The sequence below is a fragment of the Myotis nattereri genome, assembly GCF_964212035.1.
Source record: "Myotis nattereri genome assembly, chromosome: 2".
Lineage (NCBI taxonomy): Eukaryota > Metazoa > Chordata > Mammalia > Chiroptera > Vespertilionidae > Myotis > Myotis nattereri.
The window spans coordinates 207,539,661-207,564,001 of NC_138076.1; the positions used below are offsets into that span (position 1 = coordinate 207,539,661).

At 48.2% G+C, this 24,341-nt stretch overlaps 1 protein-coding gene across 1 annotated transcript in view; it reads right to left on the reverse strand.

Annotated features, from left to right (window-relative positions):
* Nucleotides 1-3,197: 3,197 nt before the first annotated feature.
* Nucleotides 3,198-24,341, reverse strand: part of LOC308512803 (apolipoprotein L2-like) — a gene marked incomplete at both ends in the record, with an annotated part of 31,910 nt that continues 10,766 nt past the window's right edge. Inside the window, 2 exons of the mRNA XM_081082468.1 lie at nucleotides 3,198-4,122; nucleotides 5,386-5,506. Of these exons, the coding sequence (XP_080938594.1) occupies nucleotides 3,198-4,122; nucleotides 5,386-5,506 (1,046 nt within the window). The remainder of the gene's footprint in view (nucleotides 4,123-5,385; nucleotides 5,507-24,341) is intronic.

Sequence of the window (24,341 nt, forward strand, 5' to 3'; positions counted from 1 at the left end):
GTCACTAATCATCAGAGAGATGCAAATCAAAACAACAATGAGGTACCACCTCACACCTGTCAGAATGGCTATCTGACAGCACAGTTTACAATAGCTAAGATTTGGAAATAGCTTAAAAGCCCATCAGCAGATGAGTGGATTAGAAAACTATGGTACATCTACACAATGGAATACTACAGAAACACCAAATCAACCAATGACAAGTGCTGAAGAGGATTCGGAGAAAAAGGAACCCTCCTTCACTGCTGGTTGGAATGTAGACTGGTGCAGCCATTGTGGAAAACAGTATGGTGTTTCCTCAAAAATTTAATAATGAAACTTCCATTTGTCCCGGTAATACCACTTCTAGGAATATATCCCAAGAAAACAGAAACACCAGTCAGAAAGGATATATACACCCTTATGTTCATAGAAGCACAATTTACAATAGCTAAGATTTGGAAACAGCTTAAAAGCCCATCAGCAGATGAGCGGATTAGAAAACTATGGTACATCTACACAATGGAATACTATACTGCTATAAAAAAAAAAAGGAATTCTTACCATTTACAGCAGCATGGATGGAACTGGAGAGCATGATGCTAAGTGAAATAAGCCAGTCAATGAAAGAAAAATACCACACGATCTCACTCATTTATGGATAATAAAGAACATTATAACCTGATGAACGAAAAGATAGATACAGAGGCAGAGAAGCATCAAACAGACTGCCAAATTACAGCGGGAAGGCTGGGGAGTTTTGGATGGGGATATAAGAGACCAACTGAAGATCATCAACAAATCAAAAAAAACGATAAGTGCTGGAGAGGATGCGGAGAAATAGGAACACTCATACACTGCTGGTGGGAATGCAGACTGGTGCAGCCAGTATGGAAGACAGTATGGAGTTTCCTCAAAAAGTTAAAAGTGGAATTCCCATTTGACCCATTAATCTCACTGCTAGGAATATATCCCAAGAAACCAGAAACACCAATCAGAAAGGATATATGCACCCCTATGTTCATAGCAGCACAATTTACAACAGCTAATATTTGGAAACAGTCTAAGTGCCCATTAGCATATGAGTGGATTAAAAAACGGTGGTACATCTACACAATGGAATACTATGCTGCTGTAAAAAAGAAGGAATTCTTACCATTTCCAACAGCATGGATGGAACTGGAGAGCATGGTGCTAAGTGAAATAAGGCAGGAAGTGAAAGAAAAATACCACACAATCTCACTCATTTATGGATAATAAAGACCATTATAAACTGATGAACAAAAATAGATATAGAGACAGAGCAGCATTAAACAGACTGTCAAACTACAGCAGGAAGGCTGGGGAGAGTTGGGAGGGGGACACAAGATCAACCAAAGAACTTGTATGCATGCATATGAGCATTACCAATGTACACAAGACACTGGGGGCGGCGGGGGAGGTGAAGGAATGTGCTGGGGGGTAGGGGAGACCAGGGGAAGGTCAATGGGGAAAAAAAGGAGACATATGTACTACTAATTGTAATAATTTAAACAATAAAATCAAATTTAAAAAAATAAGTAGCAAAGAAACAAAAACAAAAACAGAACATACAAATCCCCTGGCTACTAATGCAGTTTTTTAAGAACATACTTTATTATGAATATGTATTTGAGCAGCTTCATTCATAACTCGAAAAGCCATAACTGTACCTATTTCAACACAAATCTGAGATTGTGAGGTCCATGAAGGTTTTTTATCTTTGTTTCCTGATGTATCCCCAACACCAACCATTTAATAGTATGTTTCTAGACTTATGCCTTGAGCTCCCTAATTGAAAATTTGTTCTATCATTCTTACTGCATTGACAATGTAAGGTTTGGTAGGTTCTGAAAGAGAAAGTAAGAGGAAGCATGAATGACCATATATTAATTGGTTATTATTTCTAATAGTGAGAACTTCAATGCCTTTAGCTTGTGCCTATGCAGGTATACAAAATGAATAATAAACAAGTCATTATCTTTTAGAATTTATTTTCTTAATGAAGTATGAATAACTAACTACTGTCTGTCCAATAACATATATGAATTTCTATGTAAGACATAAGAAAATGTCTGTAATCTCTGGTTTTGCTTCGGTAGATGTGACCATACTTGGGTCTCTTGAATAATTGCTTGGACCACTCCTATGCCACCCATAGTGTTTCAAGGCCAATGTACTTGATCTATTCATATAGGCATGTTGCTCTGTGGATTGTGTACTAATCAGGGAATTATTAAAACACCTGCGATTATACTTTTAGCTATTTGGTTACATAATCATTACTATTTTTCATTAAACTATAGATAGTAATTTAGAAAAAAAAAAGTCACTGCCTACCTAAGATGTACCCTGGAGGACAAAGACGAGCTGGAACTGGAAAGCAGGGCTAGAGACCAGGACCAGGGAGAGACGGGGTTCCTGCTGGGACGGTGAACCCGGGGAGGGCCAGTCCAGGAGCCACTGTAACTCCCATATCCCAGCAACTCAAACTCTTTCTCCTTCTTCCATTGTCAACTGTTTAGTAGTCAGGGCCTTCTCAGTGCTTATTCCTCCACTTCTCTTACTTTATTCATGACCCCAATGTCTTCTTTAGCCAAAATAAAGCTTCCCCAATCACCCCAACTCTTGTCCTCTCTCTTCCCTGATTCCAGGCTCCAGGTTCCTTCTTTCTCTTTGACCCACTTGCCATCTGCATGAAACCCTCCTTTGCTGTGCTCAGCTATAGAAATACAAAACTCCTTAACACGAAATGCCATCACTTTTATCTTGCCCACTTTAACCATCTAATAAGATAAGTCCATGCCTTTGTCTCCCACACACCCTGCTCCCTGCACTGTCTGGGTGTTTCGCGCCAGCACAACCAGGTTCAGTGAGGCTGAGGAGCGGTAGTGAAGGGTTAAAAAAGACAGACCAGAGAATACAGCTGGGAATAGGTCAGATCACTGTGCCTGGATCAGGAAACAGTGACCCAGCCTGAAGCTGAAGCTTTATTTTATAGTCAGAGCACACAAAGCAAAACAAGGGAAGTGGTCAACATGTTTACAATGTTCTTGTGAGTTTCACCTTTTTTGGTAGCACTGGTTGCACCTCCCACAGCCCATCAGCTACCTAGGAAGGAACTAGGGAGGACTATAAGGTTAAGCGTAATTATTTTAGGAGTGCTCTGCCCTCCTTGCTGGGACTTGTTTGTGGCTCTGCTACAGGTCAGTCTGAGGCTTAACCCTATAGCCACTCCCTACATCTGGGAAAACAGTCAGTTCCTCCTGTAGACTTTTGTGAATGCAGGTGATTTCTTTCAACATGCTCTCCAGCTCCTGGGCCTGCTGCCTCAACTCTTCAGCCGACGGAGCCTTTGCGCCCTCATGTAAGTGCTTTGACTCTTTCACTAGCTGGATTACATCCACGAGAAGAAAAAAACCTGCAGTGGCTATACCAGCGATTCTGGCTCCTTTGCTCATTGTGAGAGCAGTGCCAGCAAAAGCTTTCTGCAGCTGCTTGCTGCTTTGGCCTGAGATTGCCCCAGTGCGCATGACACTTGTAGCCTCAGCAGCAAAGAGAGGATTGGATTTGGCCAGCCTGAAGGCCTGGCAATTCTCCAAAATATCTACCAGGGATTGGCTGCACTTTTTTAAGAGGAGCCCAATTTTGAATGTGTTGCGATGTAGATCCTCCATGACCAAGTTCCCTGTGTCATTGCCACTTGACACTAGGCGGCTGGCTTCGGCTTTTGCTGACTTTTTCTTTGCAAAGTCCACTATGCCGGCGGTCACACTGGTCACAGAAGCTGCTGCCCCCAGTCCCACCCCAGTTGCCCAAAGAACCAGACTAGCTCCTGCTGTCACAGGTGCCAGAGACAGGCCAACAATGGTCAGAATGCCAGACACAATGCCCGTGGAAGAGGCCGCCACTTGGGTGATGGTGCAGTCCTTGTGAACCTTGTCAACCTCACCTGCAAGTGCGTAGAGCTTTCCTATGCATTCCTCAAGGTCCTGTTTCACATGAGGAAACGCCTTCATAAAGGTATCCACATACAGCTGGTCTGCTGAGAACATGTCTTTGTCCTCCACGGCCATGAGTGCTTCCAGCTGGCTCAGGTCTTCATAGAGTGCATCTGCTTCATCCCTGTAATAATGAATGACAGGTGATTAACGAAGGCAGGTGTATAAATTGCTAAAGCTGAAACCACTGGTTGGATGAGCTAGTGCAAGAAGCCCTGTTCTCTATGGTGGGAACATGTGCATCTACTCAGAGTCTCTGAGATTACATCACATTGGCAGCCGCCCATTCTGACTGTAAGCGGTCACCAAGCCACACTGCCTTCCCTCTCGTCAGGGTTACTCCAGGGAGAACAGAAGAGGGTCCCACAAGGAGGTCAGGGGCCCTCCAGCCCACAGTCAGGGTGTGGAGGACATAATCACCCAGGATCCTCTACCCCCAGCAGTGAGGGGATCAAATCAGAGAAGGAAGAAATGTGCCCCCTGCCCCTGCTCGGCCCTCCATTATTAGGCCCCTGCCCTCCTCAGTCCTGTGCCCAGGTGCCTCAACTGCCTCACTCTAGTCCCAGCCCCGCTGCCAAGCCTTCCTACCAATCCTCCCACCAGGACCACCTTGGCTCCATCCAAATCTGGGCTCTGACCCTGCTTCAGGTCTCTCTGGGCCTCTGGACAAGATGGCTGCACTTGCTTTTTCACCCTTGATCATGCAGTTCACCCCAAGGCTTTCACCATAGTCATATCAGACAGTCTTGCCATTCCATTGAAGAGGGAGATGACATAAGCCCACAGCCCTAGAGTTGGGTGGAGATACAGTTAGTTTTCAACACAACATAGTCCAGCTTCACTCCAGCTCTCCGCCTTCCAGGCCAGCAGGACCCTGCAGAGTCTGTACAATCCCTTTCTTAGGGAGAGCAGGCTCTCTAGCCACAATCCCCAGGGACACACACTGTGCCAGGAATTTTCTGGCTTGTCCCACAGGAAGTCCTATGTGGTTCTCATATCCAACAGGAAGACGCTTGGGCCCTGTCTATTCCCAGCATCTTTTTAAAAGTTCATGTTAACTGCCCACCTACTATGTGTCAGTCATTAGGCTAAACAGTTTACACGAATTATCCTATTTTCCTCACAATGAAATAGAAATGATGAATAAGACAGAGAGTGGTTAAGTAACAGCCCACGGTCACGTAACCTTCTCCCGGCAGGCCTCATCTCCTCTCAACCGGGGCCCTTCTCTGCCAACAAATAATATGAAGGAAATGTTCCTCATGGACTGTTGAGAAAGAACTTCTTCAACCCCAAGCACAGGACCCTGCCTGGAGGAGTGTGCCTGCCAGAGGAATCTAGATGCAGGGGAGATGGGGTGACAATACAGGCATCCCCTGGAGGTTACCTAGACAACTTGGCTGCAGCTACAAATCTCTTCCAGGGTTCATCACTGAGCAGGCGTTGCAGTTTTTCTTTGTTCCTTGGGTCCATTAAATATTCAATGACTTCAACAAAGTCTTTGCCCTCTAGATGGAAAGAAAAAAGAATAAGGTTAGAACAAATTGTGGTAGAATGAAAATGGAATTGAGTATAAACAAGGTGGTTAAATGTTCATCTTCCTGAGCAGCTGTCATCTAGGGGACTTTTTTTAAAAATCTGGGGTACTTTTGTTGAGTCGCCTGGTGTTATGGACAGAACTGTCCCCCCAAATTTATATATTGCAGGCCTGATACCCCATGTGACTGTACTTTTTCATTTATTTTTAATATGTTTTTATTGCTTTTTATATAGAGAGGAAGGGCAAAGTATAGAGGTGGAATCATCAATATGAAACAAGCATAAATCAGTTGCCTTCTGCTAGCCCACTACTGGAGATCAAACTCGAAACCCAGGCATGTGCCCTGAATGGGAATTGAACCAGTGACCTCTTGGTTCATGGGTCAATTGTCAATCACTGAGCAACAATGGCCAGCCCCCATGTGACTGTATTTTATAAGGTTAAATGAGGTCATAAGTGTGAGACCTAATCCAATATGAATGGTGTCCTCATGAGATGAGGGAGAGACACTAGTTCTCTCCCTCCCCAACTTGTTTCTATTTCTCTCTCTCTCTCTCTCTCTCTCTCTCTCTCTCTCTCTCTCTCTTTCTCTAAATCAATAACTTTTATAAATCTTTTAAAAAATGTGTGACTCTCAGGGATTTGGGAGACTCTGAAAATTCAGATAAGGGACTGGGGACTGGTGTATTTTTTGTGTGTGCAGAGACAGGATGGATATGTGTTTCCTGCCATTTACACACAAGACATATTATTCGTATTTCACAGAAAAGAAAGTGAAACTCAGACAGGAAAAGAAGGCCCAAACCAAGAAGCAGAAAGCTCAAAGATGCAATCCAAGACCAACCATCAGACATTTCCTTACAGTAGGTGGAAGCCTCCTTATGTTTCAAAAGTTCATGAGATTTCTGAATTCTACCCTAGAGTTCACCTATGGGATTTTTATAAAATTTGAAAATAATGTTTCAGATCACACACCACTGATGGAGTAAAACTACCAGGCAAAGAGGATTCTTTCTGCTTCTCACAGGTGCTCCAAGGTGGCAGTGGAGGGGTGTCTTCAGGTGGGTGGGGGTTGGAGCCTCAGCTCCAATCCTGTGATCAATCAGTATCAGCTCTCCCCCCTCCAGGCTGGTCTCAGGGGCCACAGCCCCTAGTAAGCACCTCTGACCCCACCCTCGCCCACTCCTTAAACAAGAGCTCATCTTGTTTATCCTCAGGAATGGACCTGAGAGTCTGCTCAGGAGCTGCAGGCTTCTGATCTGTCCTCTCCTCCCTTATGCTGCAACAGGAACAAGTTTTATCCTCTCCTGGGGGGTGATTTGGTTGCCTAGGCAATGAAGTGTTGATTTGGGTGGTTGGAGGGGTATTTTTTCCTTTTCTTGCTACACCCCCTGAGGGAGAAAGTAAACCTGGGTTTAGATGGAGGGAACCCAGAGCACTGCCTCTGTGTATTTGTGGGCTAGGATGTGGGTGGGTGTGGGAAATAACAAAGTGGGCCTCTGCAGGGGTATCTGAGATCATCAGAAGAAGTTCATGCCTGAGGGTCACACCTGATACGCAGGTGTTTATAATTGGGAGCACAGGTCAGGGACCCAGCACAGCTGTGGTAGATGGCAGTTCTTTGGAGGGGAAGGTTTCTACAGGAGCTAGCAGGTTCCAGGTACAGTGAACAAGAAATTCCCACCTCCTATGGGCTGTCCTGGCCTTGTTGGAGTCATTGCATGAGTTGCAGAAGATGGGAGGCAGTGAGCAGCCTGAGGAGAGAGTTAGGAAGGAGGTCCCCACATAGACTTCTGGTTGAGGGGACTCCCCTTGGTCCCCCTTGGAGGCTCAGGGACACTCATTCATTTCCTTTCAGGTTCTTGATTCCTGTGTTGCCTAAACCATCCTGGAGGCACCTCCCTCAATTCTAGATCATGAGCAGGAACCAGCTAGAGAGAAGGAAGTTGACTACCTGGGCAGATCCTGTCAGCTTCTGAGGTCATGGTGTCAGCAGTGGGATCTCAGAGTTTCCCCTTCAGCTCACCAGTCTGTGTCCAGCTGGAAGAAGGTGTCACTTCACCCTTGGGGAAGCGAAAACAAATTGTGGGGTTGGAGGGGAGCCAGCTGAGCAACAGGGACCAGCGAGGGGCTCTGTTTCTGGTGTTTCTTTCAGGGAAGGCCGCAAGTGCCAAGATGGACTCAATCCACTGTGTTTTCCTGTCTGCCAGCCTCTGCTGGGTACTATTTAAGAGAAGGTACTCACCTCACTCCAGCGTACTCTAAGCCAAGTGACAATCCCATTGTCCTGTGGTGGCACAATGAGAAGACCATCAGGCAAGGAAACACACAGCTGAGGAGTCATAAAACCAAAGAGGGAATAAAACCAGGAAGCAATAAAACACGAAAGATGGGAAGGAAAGATGGGCAGGAATGTTTTGGAAATGACTTGAGGTTGGGGACATTTGTGTTGACTAATCACTCAGCTAATATTGATGGTGTGTCTACCACAGGCTCCTTATGAGTTCCCTCATCAAATACTCCCACACATTCCACGTGGTCGGCGCCATGGTGGCTCCCATTGGGACGTGGAGGAAACCATCACAAGCTCTAGGTTTTCACCTAAACTCGGGTTATCCCCAGTTTCACAGTAGTGCTAGAGCTAGGACTCCAGTCCAAGTCTTCCTGGTCCCAATCCCATGTTTGTGAGGACTACGCTCGACTCTCTTTTATATACAAAAACATTTATTAATGTATCTGTGTTACTTGTCAATGACTCTTCTCATTCCCAAACGATGTCTTGCACCCTATGCCAAGTCTCTGTGGTGATAAATTCCTGGGGCTGTAGCTTCCCAAGCCTGCACCCCTCTTGCTTCTGCAAGACCCTCATCCCCTAAGGCCCTGGGGTCCTGCGGCCCTGGCCCCAGCCCTGCAGACCTGCTGTGGACTGCCCAGCCCTCCTGACGCTGCCCGGTCCTCTCTGCTTCCCATGCCCACTGGTAGATGTTAGCATCTTTCCAGTTCTTTGTGAAAATAGTGCAGAAACATCCTTCAGGCATAAAGTTCATCTGCATTTGAGATTGCTTCCCTTAAGATATTTAATAAATAGAATGACTGGGACAGAGGATATCAACATATAAAAATTCCTTTATGCCTAGAGTCACACTCTAATGCGAACAAATTGCACCAATTTACATTCACGCTCACAGGATATGAGGTGTCCATCTTTTCCATCCTCTAGTTCAGAGTACTTTTTAAACACACACACACATCTTTCTTTTTAAAATTCTTTTTATTATGCTAAAACATGCACAACATATAACTAACCACCTTAACCATTTTTAAGGGTACAGTTCAATAGTGTTAAATTATATTTTCACTGTTGTGCACCAGTCTCCAGAGCTCTCTTCATCTTATAAAACAGAAACTGTGTACCCACTAAACATTCCCCCACCTCCCAGCCCCTGGAAACTGCCATTCTACTTCCCATCTCTATGGATTCGAGTGCTTCATTTAAGTGGAATCACACAACGTTTACCGTCCTGAGATGGCTTTATTTCACTTAGCATAGTGTCCTCAAGGGTCATGCAGGTTAGAACATGGGCCAGAGCCCTTCCTTTTTAAGGCTGTAATTTTTCTTAAAGGATTTTTGGGAAAGTTTATTTGAGCCAAACTGCATGAGATCTAAAATGCTCTGGAGAATAACAGTGTCTCAGCATCTTCTCTGCATCTGAAATGAAGGAGGGGATGTAAGGAAGGTTACATGAAGTTGGGAGAAAGCAGGTGGGGATTGGATTACAGGACAGTCAACAAGAGTGTGGTCTATTCTTTAAAAACAAATAACACCCAGAAATATTTATATTTTCTTTACAGAGAGGAAGGAAATGGAAGAGAGAGATGGAAACATCGATGAGAGAGAAGCATCCAGTGGCTGCCCCCTACATGCCCTCTGCTGGGTTTCAAGCCCAAAGCCCGAGCATGTGCCCTGACTAGGAATCAAACTGGTAACGTTTTCATTCATGGGCCAACACTCACCCACTGAGCCACACCGGCCAGGCCAGATTGTGCTCTCTGGAGAGTGGTTATTTCAAAGGTGAGTTCACCTAGATGCACAGAAACAATGGGCAGGACTTGCTTAAGGAAAACAAACCTTGTACTAAAAAGTATATGCCTGGAATGTGACCCCCGCCATGACCTGCCCAGCTAGAAATTTGTGATCGCATCACCCTGTGAGGGTACTTTGCATAGAACCCATTTTTCATCCACGGTCCCCCTTTTGATCACAAGTCAATTTGAAGGATGCGTGGATGACCAACCTTTGGTTGGATAACATGGACTCATAGCGCTAGGAGGGCTCTTTCTTAGGAAGTGTCAGTGTCCACCTTGTGTTGGTGCCCATTGGGATGGGGCAATACTGTAATCACGGGCTCTGTGTTGAGGTCAAATTTTTCCAAAATGGGACGGGCAGGTAAAGGGACGACAGTCACATCTTATGGCCGTCATTGTGAGAAAACACTCTGGCCCTGGCTGGAGCAATAGATGTTCCTCTCTCTGTCTCTCTCCATCTCAAATCAATAATAATGAAAACACTCTGTATCATTTCTGTTCTATGAACAGTCATGAGGGAAACAGACCTTTCCATGGAGAGGACTCTCTCAGTTCTGTCTGGACTATCTTACCTTGGAGCCCAGGGAAGAAAGGAAATGCTGATTGTCTGTAGTTTTATTGTTAGAAGCAAAACAGCATTTATCAGTTACCGCTTCTGAGACCTGCCTGAAAAAGAGAGCCAAGGGACTTGCCGGTACAGTGGGGCCTTGACTTACGAGTTTAATCCGTTCTGTGACAGCGCTCGTAACTCAAATTACTCATATGTCAAATTAAAAAGTGAAGGAGTGAGACACGTGATGCTGGGCTGATGTTGTGGCGTTCACTGTGACGTTCGCTGTGCCAACTAGCGGTGGGGTATCTGAAGCTGGCTCGTAACCCGAATTTTAGCTCGCAACTCAAAGCAAAAAATCGGCCGAGAGACGGCTCATATCTCCAAAAACTCGTTAGTCGGGACATGCGTAAGTCAAGGCCCCACTGTATATTAATAGCTGATACTAAGGTGGCTCACCTGTGTATCTTTGCTCTGCCCGGGAATGCTCTAAGACTTTACAAATAATGACTCACATTCTCCCAATAACCACGGAACTGTGTACCATTTTTATCTGTAAACACAGGGCCAGGTCTATTTTCTGCTGCCCCTACTGTCCCGGGCACCCTCTGGGCTCTTGGCACTGATGGCTCAAGCCTGGGGTGTGTGCCATGGCAGGGACACAGAACAACCAGCCACTCAACCACACAGCGAACCCTTTTTCAGTCTCAACTGAGTCACTCCATTTGGTTTTCTTGTTGATCTTGATGAAAAAACTATGACTCAGATTTCACACAAATTTCCCCCACTGATTTAATGTACTTCTGGCAGTTCTATCAGCTTTCTGAGAGTTCCATTTATTTCCTCCTGTTTCCTTCCTGCAGCCATCACATTTTTATATGAGGAGAAAGAGGAAGAGAAAAATGAAAAACTGATTCTGACGCCTGGCCGTGAGCAGGACATCCCAAAGCCGCCCCTCCCCCAGGTGGGCATGCCCAGCTCTGGGACTCTGGCCCATTTCCTTTCAGCCCCTCCCACTCCTGCTCACTACCTGCTGCCAGGCTCTTTGCTTCCTGCACCAGACTCCTTGAAGGCTGTAGGTACCATTACATCTGTCCTGCATTAGGAAGAGGACACAGATGCAGACGAAAGGGAGGAGGAAGAAGAAACAAAAAGCTTGCACAGCTCTGGCTGGTGTGGCCCAGTGGGTGTGGTATCAGCTTGTGCACTGAAGGGTGGAGGGTTTGATTCTTTGTCAAGGGCGCGGACCTGGTTTGCAGGGTATACCCCCGAACCAGGTCAGGGCACAGGGCACATGTGAGAGATAACAATTGATGCATGTCTCACATCAATGTTTATCTCCCTCTCCCTCTTCCTCCCTCCCTCCCTTCCACTCTCTCTAAAAATCAATGGAAAAAAATACCCTCCGCTGAGGATTAATAAAACAAACAAACAAACAAACAAACACAAAAGGTTCCTCCAAAATCAATCAATCCTAAAGGAATCTAACCAAAATGAGAACTATAAACGTGGGGAAAGAAATGTTAAAACTCATGTTGAGTTGCAGAAACATAGCTAATGATGACACAAATCCCAGAAGCCATAAAGGGAAACTGTGAGTGATTTGACTTCGTAACAATTAAAGACGGTAAAGGTGACCATCAGCCAAAGCAGAGCAGGAGAGGCCGGGCACTGTGTGCAGTAGGTACGTGGACCACAGGTGACTCGCTGTCCACACCACACAGGAGCCTACGGATCAGCATGGAGAGACTGAACCCAGATTCTTAACCATGGGGAGACACAGGAAGAAATCATTCTCAGGGAAGGGGCTTGCCCAGCGTCAGGCAGCTCCTGGGGGCAGAGGAGAGCCCACCCCTCCTGGTGCTGGAGGCTGAGGGGGATGTGGTGTGAATAAGGCAGCAGCTCCCAGGGGTGTCTCTGCTGTACAGACACAGGGATCTGGGCTCAGGCTCCTCCAGCTCAGACACCCAGGACCACCTCCTACGTCTCCCATCCCCCACGGCTATGAGCAAGGCCAGCAAAGAGCAGGGAGGCAGAGCCCACCCACCTCCTGCTCAGCGTCTCAATGTGGCACCCGGGGCCAGTCATTCCCCTCTCAGGGCCTCAGTTTCCCACAAGGCCCGGCACTAAGCTGAAAGGGTGAGTGAAAAAATGTCATGATTTGAAATCTCAAAGGAAATCCTTTGCCCCCATCAGCCTCAGCAGCAGCCCCAGGGGTAGCCTCAGGGCAGCCAGGTGAAAAGGAGCAGAGGCTATCACTCACCTACCATCCCCCACCTCCTCTACCTCCTCCACATTCCCCACATTCTCCTGTCTGCCTCCTCCACTTCCCCCCACGTCCCCCCACATCCCCCTCCTCTGCCTCCTCCACATCCCCCTACTTCCCCCACATCCTCCTACATCCCCCTTTCCTCTGGGGTCACTGGCTCCTGTATCAGGGAGTCCAGGTCTGAGCTGAGCTGGAGGGAGGATGTGAACCCACCTGAGCAGTGTCCCCCTCCCTCTCCACTGTTTAGGGGCACTGGGGTAGGGAGGAACGTCAGACAAATTGGGTTCCAATATGGGCTCTGCCACTGCTACGGTGCCCTTAGGCACATTGCCACTCCCCACCCACTCTCCCCCAGCTTAGGTTTCCCTCATCTATACAATAGCGACAATAATCCTTGTCTTAGAAAGTGTGAGGATGAGAAGAAGGGGGAGGGGCTCCTACCCTCCCAACTTACCTAGATCTCCCTCTGGCTGATTTGGAACAAGACCCACTTGTTCTTAGCTGTGCACATCCACTGGGCAGCTGTGTCTGCACAAACACCTCTGGGTGTGGAAAACTGAAAGCAAATACCCAGGTTCTAAGAATCTCAGGGTCAAGAACATTACCCAACCTGCACCAGGCCAGGCGAGCCCCGCCCTGCCTGCTGACGCCTTAGACCCGTGGTTCTCAACCTTGGCTGCACATTAGAATCACCTGGGAATCTTTGTAAAATCCTGATTTCTGGGCCTCGTCCACTGGAAATTCTGTCTCTTTGTTATGGGGTGGGGCCACAACATTGGTAACAAAGAAACAGAATTTCCGGAGGACGAGGCCCAGAAATCAGGATTTTAAAAAGATTCCCAGGTGATTCTAATGTGCAGCCAAGGTTGAGAACCACTGGCTTAGAGCAACCCTAGGTCTGACCTCCGAGGTCCTTCTCCTCCGCTCAGCCCATCCTGCCTCCCTCAGGTTTCTAGAAGGAAGACCTGGCATTGACAGACAATGGGATCCTGGGTAAATTTCTCCCTCCACCCCATGGGCTTGCCCCCAGAACCCTCCTCTCTCATCCCCTCCCCGGCCCCCCACCCCCACCACACACACACTCCCTCAAATGCCCCCCTTAGTCAGCCTTCTGTCCCCAGCAATGAGCACATCCCTGAGCACAGCAGATGCTCATTGCCTCCTTGCATTGCCTTGGTACCTGCTCTTATTGAAGGCCCCGCCCAGGCCGTTTCCAGACATTTGCTTTCCTAGGTCCTTCTGCCAGGAGCACCTGCTTCTCCACTTGGAACAACATGCTCATCCTTCAAAGCCCAACTCTGGGATCACCTCCTCTGAGAAGCCCTCCAGCATCTTCCCCTCCCAGAGTCTACTGTCCCCTGCAGGCTCTGCTCCCCTGGCCCCTGGGGGAGGCCCAAGGCCACTGTGTCCGCGTTTCCCCTGACGCTTTAGATCAGGCCCCTCTGAACCTGTCCCTGGTGGCAGAGTCAGAGCATCGGAGTGACGGCGACCTGTCCGAGGAGGCCCTCCCTGGTGGCCATGGCCGTCTGTGGGAGCACAAGTTTGTGGGCGTCAAGAGAGAGAAGCTGGCTGTTTCCTCTCCGGGCCCCTTTCCCCTTGACAGCAGATCTCTCTATAGGAAGCCCAGTGTCGCCGTCACACAGAAAAGTCTGAAAACGGAAGGGACGCAGGGCTGAGTGTGTGCCAGGCACCATGCGGGCACCTTCCCGGCCTTTCCTATTTGATTCTCAGACCGGCTCCAGGAACCATCACCTGGATTTTACAGATCAAGAAAGAGGCAGGAAATGGCTCTGCCTATAAGTGGTGCAGCTGTTGGGCTTTTCCTCTTTGCCCTCCTTACCCCGCCAAGGCAGGGCTGGGCATGGACCCCAGAGGCCAGCATGGCCCCTCCATGAGGCCTGCTTATCCCAGACAGATGTTCATGAGTTGCCATGGCCACCTCCCCCCTCTTCAGGGAGGGGCGGCAGAGTGATGATGGTATTGCATGAGGACCACACACCTGAGCCTGACATGATCCCCCAGCAAAGGCCTGTTTTCAGAGAAGAGGAAGCCAAGGTGAGGGGAGAGGCAGGCCTTGCACCAGGCCACTCAGGGGAGGGGCCAAGACTCAGAGCAAGTGTCACAGTTGGCCTCTGGCGCTGTTTACAGTTATTTTTGGTCTTGTTTTTCCTGTAACCTGCCTTCCTCCTGGTTCTTCCCCCTTTCACTGGCCTGACTGCCACCGGACACCTCAACCCCCTGTGAGGAGCAGAATCATGCCAGACCCACAGGAACGGAGTCCCGTTGTCCAAAGGGCCTTCTGATAAGAACGCAGAAAGGACCCCAGACGGACGTCGTGGCCTCGGTGAACAGGGTCTCCTGGCAAAACAACCGGGGTGGGGGCTACAAAGCCACATGAGGTGATCTGGTCACCTCTTGGCATGAGCTGAGATCACCCCACTTAGAGACCCAAAAGACTCAGTGACTATTTAGTAGGGCTCAGATGGACCCCCAATGTCACTAGAAAGATCACCTGGATGACGAAAGCTCGGAGGTGGGGTCTTGGACAAATTCTTTGTTCAATAAGCCTTCTCAGCCCCCACGTGAGCCCCACCCAGTCTGCCTCCCTCAGGATGTGAGGAAAATCGCCACTCAGGGGAAAAGTAACCCCAAAATCACAGGGGCAGGGATCTGGCATTGCCACCAGCATCGCCTGGTGGAGGCTGGAGGAGTCACCAGCTGGAGGCGCTCAGCCAGCACCCTCACCCTGCCCGGCCCAGTCTCCCCAACACGTGGGGAGGGGAGCTTGGCTCAGACACGCTGGACACGAAGAGTTTAGTGTCCAGAACAGGGACCCCATCTCCCTGTCCCCCTGTTTACAGGGCAGTGGGAGTGGGCAGGGAGCATGTAACCCAGGGGGCTGGTGCCGTCATCACGGTGGCTCACCGACGGCACCTTGGTTTGCAGAGCGCAGGGCACTGCACTCCATGCCAAGAGCACCTGCCAACCTCACGGGAAGTGGCCACTGGTCCCAGCCCTCGTTGCCAGGCTGCCGGCATCATCCATATTATCCTGAAGCTGGGCCCTGGCTCCCTGAGCCCCACAGGCCCGGGGAGCCCCTGCTTCATGCGTGTGGCCAGGTGAGAGGAGAGAGACACACGTGAAGCTGCCTCGTCAATGGCAACGTCCTTGAGAATGAGGACCAGGCGTTACTCATGTTCTCCTCCCCGGGGGCAGACAAGGACTGGACACCCAGAAAACACTATGTGGCCCCAGCAGGTTTGGCTGAGTGGATAGAGCCTCAGCCTGCGGACTGACGGGTCCCAGGTTTGATTCCAGTCACGGGCATATGCAGGGATTGCGGGAATCCCAGTAGGGGGCGTGCAGGAGGCAGGCAATCAAAGATTCTCTCTCATCAATTGATGTTTCTATCTCTCTCTCCCTCTCCCTTCCTCTCTGAAATCAATAAGAATATATATAGGGTGTCCCAAAATTCATGCAAGTTTTGCAATTCAATTGCAAATCTTGCATGAATTTTGGGACACCCTATATTTATTTTAAAAAGGAAGCCAGCATCAGCCCCTCCCTGCTCGGGCTCCCGGGCCTCCTGTCACTGCTGACGTGGAAGCAGCAGCTCCGTGGCACTGTCCTCCGGGTCCCCGGCTGCAGACACTCAGCTCCGTCAGTTCCTGTCCTCAAAGAGCTCACAGTGAGGGAGCGAGACCCCACCACACACCTGACACGGCGGCGGTGACAGAGGACAGCCCAGCCTGGCGGGACAGGGATAGGAAGGGCTGCCAATGCAGCGACACTGGAGCTGAACCCTGGAGGGTTAACAGGTCGGCAGTGAGGAAGGGCGTCTGAGGCAGACAGGACAGGCAGCATGAGGAGGTGGGGCAGGTCCTCAAGACGCAGACCATTCTAATGCATGAACGCATGAGGCGGGCTATTGCCCAGCGTGCACAGGAACATTTTAAAAGTGATGGACAAAATTGTCCTCTTTCAAAATTTTTTTTCTACCTTTTGTGGCTGCTACTGCTCACCTGTCAGCGAGCACAATGGAAGGGTAAAAGCACGAAGATTCCTTTGTGAGACATCCCACCAGGGAGCTGGCACCTTTGTTCAGCCTGTTAAGTTCATCTTTCTCGTTCAATTTAAAGAAAAGCCAGATGTTGGAGAAACCAAGATGGTGGCATAGGTAAACACCTGAACTTGCTGCCTTGCACAACCACATCAAAACTACAAGTAAAAGACAAAACGGATATCATCCAGAACCACGGGAAGGCTGGCTGAGTGGAAGTCCGACAACTAGAGGGAAAGAGAAAAGCGCATCTGGACTGGTAGGAGGTGCAGAGGTGCAGAAGAGCTGGCACGGAGGTGCGTACAAAGGGGTGAAAACTGGGTGCGCTGTGGTCTTTTTCAATCGGGAGGGAGATACAAACTCCCAACTGCTCTGAACTCCAGTTCTGGGCAAGACTCTGGGGACCCAGACTCATATGGGGAGAAACTGGACTGTCTGGCATGGGGCCAGAACGGGAGGACAGCTTTCTCTCAGAGGTGCTCACAGTGATCATTGTTCCTGCACGGGGCCATGGGACACAGAGACCCAGGGACCTATCTGGAGCAGGGCTGATGGACAACCATTGCTGTTTGCACCACTCTGTGATTCCCTGAGACCCTGCCCCACCCAATTTACAACCCCACTCAAGCTGTGCACAGAGGCTTTTGCATATGAATGGCCCGGCCTTTTGCAATCTAAAACCCAACAAACTGCAGCTGGGTCAAAGAACCCCAGAGCTTCCAACAGAAGGCCTAAGCTTCCTCAGCAGCCTGCATTGCTTCACAGCTGCACCTAGTCTGGGCACCTCAAAACCCCAAACAAAGAGGAGGAATCTGTGGATCTCTCTGCAGCTCCTACTGGGTGGCCTCAGGCAGTGGCTGACTTTGCACCTCCTTGGAGATCCAAGAGCCAGTGTACGCAGTGGTCAGACTGAGACCACACCAGATTACAACTCTTCAGATCCATAAGAGACACACTCAGGGGGCAGACTCAGTGAGCACCAAGCCCCTCTGAAGCAAGTCCTGCCCCATAAGGGTGTCTCCAACACAGCAGTTCTCCCATTGTAGACACAACTGGTCCTCCCACCCAATTGGTCTGGAGGTCAATTCCTCCCAGTGATACCTACAACAACCAAGGCTTAACTACAAGACTGTGCACACAGCCCACAAAAGGGTGCACCAAGAGCATCCACCTCAGGTAATTGGGGAGGCTGAGTCATTGGGCCCTATAGGACACCTAGCACACAAAGCCACTCTATCAACACAGGGAAGCAGCCAAAGTGCGGAAACAAAGAAACATGTCACAAATGAAAGAAATGGAGGGAAGCAAACTACTAGATATAGAGTTCAAAACAACGGTTATAAGGTTACTCAAGAATCTTCTAGAAAACTCCGAGAAATTTAGTGAGACCCTCAAGGATATGAAAAAGGACCAAATAGAAATTAAGTATACACTGACTGAAATACAGAATAATATACAGAGATCCAACAGCAGACTAGAGGATCCCAAGAATCAAGTCAAAGATTTGAAGTATAAAGAAGCAAAAACCAAACAACCAGTAAAGAAAAAAGAATCCAAAAATATGAAGATAGTGTAATGAGCCTGTGGAGCAACTTCAGGAATACCAACATCTGAAATAGTGGGGTGCCAGAAGAAGAGAGAGAGCAAGATATTGAAAACCTATTTGAAGAAATAATGACAGAAAACTTCCCCTACCTGCTGAGAGAAATAGACTTACAAGTCCAGAAGCACAGAGAACCCCAAACAAAAGGAATCCAAAGAGGACCACACCATGACACATCATAATTAAAGTGCCAAGGGCAAAAGACAAAGAGAGAATATTAAAAGCAGTGAGAGAAAACAGTTAGTTACCTATAAGGGAATACCCATACGACTGTCAGCTGATTTCTCAACAGAAACTATGCAGGCCAGAAGGGAGTGGCAAGGAATATTCAAAGTGATGAATAGCAAGAACCTACAACCAAGATTACTCTACCCAGCAAAGCTATCATGTAGAATTGAAGGTCAAATAAAGAGCTTCACAGATAAGCACAAGCTAAAGGAGTTCTTCACCACCAACCAGTATTATATGAAATGCTGAAGGGTATTCTTTAAGAAGAGGAAGAAGAAGAAAAAGGTAAAGATAAAAATTATGAACAACAAAATGACAACAAATACATATCTATCAACAAATGAATCTAAAAATCAAGTGAATAAAAAATATGATGAACAGAATAAACTGGTGAATATAATACAATCAGGGGCATAGAAAGGAAAGTGGACTGATAATTCTCAGGGGGGAAAGGGATGTGGGGGGGTGCGGGAAGAGACTGGTCAAAAATTGAACACCTATGGATGAGGACAATGAGGTGGGGGGGGGTAAGGGGATGGAGTGGGGTGGGAACCAGGTGTAGGGGAGCTATGGGGAGAAAAAAGTGGAACAACTGTAATAATCTGAACAATAAAGACTTATTTTAAAAAAAAAGAAAAGAAAAGGCAGATGTTAATTTCCTATTACAAGATCATTTCTTTTTAGTTTGCATGGTTATTTTTCCTTCCTCTGCCTAGTTTAGTGGTGGAAAGATTGAAGATTGGGGCTCAAATGACCCTGTATTTTAATCTCAATTCTACCACTTACTAGCTCCGGTGTTGACCTTCAGTCTCCCTTAGTGTCAGTCCCTTTGAAGCATAATAGTAATCCCTCTTTTGGATTACTATTGCTGTTTGAAACTACTGTTTTAGAATTCTCTGCTGTTTTGAAATTCTTTGCTGTTTATTCCCTCTGTTATTTTTAGACTGTAAAATAACTTTGTTTTTGGCTTGAATAGAAAAGATAAACTTAATTGTCTGACCTTGCAAGCTAGTCATCTAACATAAGGAACTGATAGGCTGATATTGATGCCATGTGCCTGTATAGATATGATACTCAAGGTTACAGGTGTCTGTATAGATATGATATGATACTCAAGGTTACAAGTTGTCTGTATAGATATGACAGGTGTTTGCTAGATATGATATGTACTCAAGGTTACAAGCTGTCTAGGAGAATAACTTACACAAAGAACTAGAAGGATATAAAAAGGAAATACTCCTTCCTGTGTTTGTTCAGAATTTGACAGAGGTAATCTGCTCTGAACTTGCGTGCACTAAAAGACTCCTAATTAATTGGCTTGTTAAGGCATCTGGTATCTAGCTTGCTGATTTGCGATACCACACCTTCATCTCTATTGATGAGACTAATTATACTACACAGTTCTGTGTTACCAAATACACAGGGCTGTGGTGGGGATTAATAAGAAAACCTTTGCAAAGAACCTCGTATAATGCCTGACGCATATTAAGCACTCAATAAGTTATTATTGTTAGTAATTATTCCAGCTTATATGAGAAGTTAAAGATATACACATTTCACAGTGCTCTACAAATAGTACCATGTTTCCAGGGGTTTTGAATGTGTCAGCCAGGATAGTCTAGGTTTAGCTGCAGTAACAAACACTCTCCACATGAGCCACAAAGGTACCCCCTGATCACCATGCAGTCGGCTCCTGTAGTCCTACCTCCCAGAGCCAGGACATTGGAGCAGCCAGTCTCTGGAACATTGCCGGCAGAGGAAAGGGGTCTTCTATCAACATTAGATGCTGTGGCTTAGAATTGACACATATTATTTCCATTCAAAAGTCAGTGGTCAGCGGCTGGCGTGGCTCAGTGGTTGAGCATTGACCTATGAACTAGGATGTAATGGTTCAATTCCTGGTCAGGGCACATGCCCAGGTTGCTAGCTCTATTCCCAGTAGGGGGCGCGCAGGAGGTAGCCCATCTATGATTCTCTCTCGTCATTGATGTTCCTATCTCTCACTCCTTCTCTCTTTCTCTCTGAAATCAATAAAAATATATTTAAAACAAATAAACAACAACAAAAGAAGACAGTGGTCAGAGCTCTGGTTACACATCCCACCCAACTAGAAGGACAGGAATTTAATCCTACCATGTGTCTAGAAGGGGGAGGGAAGGACCAGAAAAATGTGACCAACAGCCACAGTGCCTACCACAATGCTTTTGAGAACCACTGCCCAGCCCAGAGGATGGGGTAGACAACAGGAGGGGCAGGAGGCAGAGGGGACCAGGAGGACACAGAGGGGCCTGCATGGCGTGAGATCTGAGTCAGTGTGCAGGGCCGAGGCTGGAGGAGCCCTCTGCCCCCTGCTCATCTGGACCCGACCCAACTGATCCTGGCCACTGTGCTCTGGAGGCCAACAGCCAGCGCTGCCAGGAGGCGAGAGTCCCTGCTCTCAGCATGGATGGTGACCATGAATGTGACCTGCTGCCCTGGCCTCCAGCTGATGGGCCAAAGTATTTCTCTGGCTCCACCCTTCCTGCTCTGCTGGTTTCCAGGACCTACAGGATTCTTCTCACAGTTTCAGGGGCCCCAGGCAGCGTGAGCTGTGCTCTCACCCTGGCCCTTTCCTGGTGCAGCCACCACCGCCCCCCCCACCCCCACCCCCACCTCTGGCTCTAGGGTCTCCTGTTACTGCTGACCTCAAAAGCAGCAGCTCTGTCCATTGTCCTCCAGGTCCCAGGGCTGCAGACACATAGCTCCAGCAGCAGTGGTGTCTGTGCCGACCACACCACTTCCTGTCCCTGCAGAGGCTGCTGGCAGCGTCCAGTGCTCCAATGCCCAGCTTTCCGACCACAGCCCCTTTCTCACAGGAGTCCTGGCAGGGAAGCTGAGTGGCCACACTGCAGTTCCATCAGGGTCCTTTCAGAGTGGCCCCCCTCCCAGCCAGAGCCCCTGCAGGCGCAGGTCCTCTGCCCCAAATACTCTCACCCCCACTCTCCTCCCCATCCTCTTCAACCCTTGGTGCCCCCTCATCAGGGAAGCCTTCCTTGACTCCTCACACTAAGCCAAGCCCCCGATATAAGAGCTCCCTCCTTAATGCTGGGCCGGCAGGAAGTGATGGAGGATCCAGAAGAATCGATTCCCATGGGTCAAAGCCTTTCCAAAGAGCAAGCACATTCCTCATGTGCCTCCTGAGAGCTGGCACCTCGCCCCACAGGCTGCTCACACGTCCTGTGCTCTCCACAGGGTGTCGGACACTGGCCTAGTGAGGAAGCCTCGGTGTGTCCCCAGCTTGCCCCACTGAGGTCAGGGAGGTCAAGGTCGTGCTGACCTGAGAGGCCGGAAAGGACCTTCTCCCCTGTGCTGTTTTCCTTGGTGACTCACCTGGCTCCTATCGCGGAGCCGGCGTCCTTGTCCGTGCGGGTCCGGTCCTCGCCGTGGCCACGGAGGGCAAAGCCCATGAGTGCTCTCCGGTTGTTGTAGTAATATATATATGAATGTTAAAAAGGTTTTAAAATGTTTGAGTTAACTTTCCTGAAACTTAAAGCATGCTATTAAGGACACATACCCCACTGCCCTAAACGTGTGTATCCCACAGATAAGGACTTGAACTTTGATTAGTGACTTAGAGTGACTTGCTAGGATAGCCATATGCGTGAGTGATATGCACCCTCGAGTGCACACCCTGATTGAGAGTCACATGTAGCCCCTCGCCCTGTTAAGATCAACATGTGTGCATTGACGTAATTGAGATGCGACTGAGCGCTCAGGTGAGGAATGCCAGCCCCCTGCATCCGGACCGGACCGGACTGGATCGGACCGGATCAGCCCAATTGCCGAACACCAGAAGACACCACCACCGGGACCCCATTAAGCCTGTTCCCGCAGCATCAGAAACTTTTGTGAGTAATAAAATGCTGTGTGATTTGCAATTGCATGTTTCTATGTGGTGTAATTCCTCCAGCACTTAATTAAATTACTATGTGTATGCTTGAAACTCAAACTAAGGTTTTTGGCCTTTTTGGTCCTAAGCCTACCCTCGGTCCTGCAGTCTCTTCACTAGTAACTACTTAAAAGTCCCAATACTTGCACTGTTAGGCTTAGCTCAAGGGACACCTTAGATAACACCCCAGATCTTTTTTCGGGATTTACTTGGGACACCGGTGGGCAGTGTCCCTCAGTCCAGCTTCGGGGAATCACTTTCCAAATCAACCCTCAGTGAGCCTTGTCTCAGCTCGGCCCTCGGAGGACCCCAGGCTCCAACATTTTACTTCGGGCTGGTGGAGGCCTCAGGATTTTGTGCAGAGTGATGGGAAGCCCTTGAAGAGCTGGAAGCAGGTGCTTGATAAGATCTGTTTCCTAAAGGCTGTTCTGGCTCCGTGTGGACAAGGGGCGGGGGCACGAGCAGTGCCACAAGGGTAAACACAGAAAGACCATCTAGAACAGTGGTTCTCAACCTTTGGGGGTCAAAGGACCCTTTCACAGGGGTCGTTCAAAAACACATCCTGCATATCAGATATTTACATTACGATTCATAACAGCAGCAAAATTACAGTTATGAAGTCGGAACGAAAATAATTTTATGGTTGGGGGTCACCACAACATGAGGAACTGTATTAAAGGGTCGCGGTATTAGGAAGGTTGAGAACCACTGGTCTAGAATCTCTTGCAGGAGGGAAAATGTGAGGGTAGCTGGGAGAAATGCTTGCTGTCTCCCTGTCTCCCTGTCTCTCTGTTTATCGATGACCCTCTCTCACCCCTGCAAACAGGCCCTTCTGATCTTAATCAGCCTCATGTCCTACAGTGGGTCCTGGGCCCCAGCTGCTGGGCGAGGAAGCCACCTGTGTTCAGCGCAAGCCACCTGTGCAGAAGCTTCCCCCGAGTGTCCCAGGGGAGCTTATGGGGCACCGAGGTCTCAGGGACTTGACTGGATGGGAGAGTGGGAGCCCAGTGAGCGAGCAGGAGGAGCAATGGAAGATTTGCTCCTGAGTTCCTGGAGGACAGGCTCATGGGGAAAGGAAGCCAGGTACCCAGAGCCCAGATGAGCCCAGTAATCCACACCATAAAGGCTCAGTGTACCAGTCCACCTTATTGAACCAAAGTCGACAGAACACAAGGTGGGGAGAAACAGAGGGTCTAGAGTATCATCGTGTCCACACCACCTCCCCCACTGATGGAGAGGCTGTGTCTCAAGCCTGATTGGTAGATCCCCTTGACCTGCTGCGAGTCACTAATCAAATGTTCTACCCACTCCGCTGTCATCACCACCACCATCGGCGCCCCCATTGTCATCATCATCAAGAAGTCACAGCCGCCCAGCTGATTTGGTTCAATGGATAGAGTGTCAGCCTGAGGACTAAAGGGTCCTGGGTTCAATTCCGGCCAAGGGCACATGCTCGGGTTTCAGGCAGGATCCCCCTCAAGTAGGGGACGTGCAGGAGGCAGCCAATCAATGATTCTCTCTCATCATTGATGTTTCTATCTCTCTATTAGTCTCCCTTCCTCTCTGAAATCAATTAAAATATATATTTTACAAAAAGACGTCACTGCCTATAGTGGATAACATTGTACCAACTAGGAATGATGCCATATGTCTGCTAGACTTAATGATTGATCACTTTCTAATCACTATATTGTACACCCAAAACTAATATAATATTGTATGTCAACTGTAATTGAAAGATTTGAAAAAAATTTTTTTAATGTCACTGCCAGGAGGTGGGGGCAGGTGGGGAGAGGTCAAGGGGGAAGAAGGAGACTTATGTAATACATTGAACAATAAAGAATTTAAATTTAAAAAAAAGAACATGCAAATCCCCTGACTACTAATTCGGTTCTTTAAGAACATACTTTATTATGAATATGTATTTGAGCAGCTTCATTCATAACTCTAAAAGCCATAATTGTACCTATTTCAACACAAATCTGAGATTGTAAGGTCCATGAAGGTTTCTTTATCTTTGTTTCCTGATGTAGCCCCAACACCAAACATTTAATAGTGTGTTTCTAGACTTATGCCTTG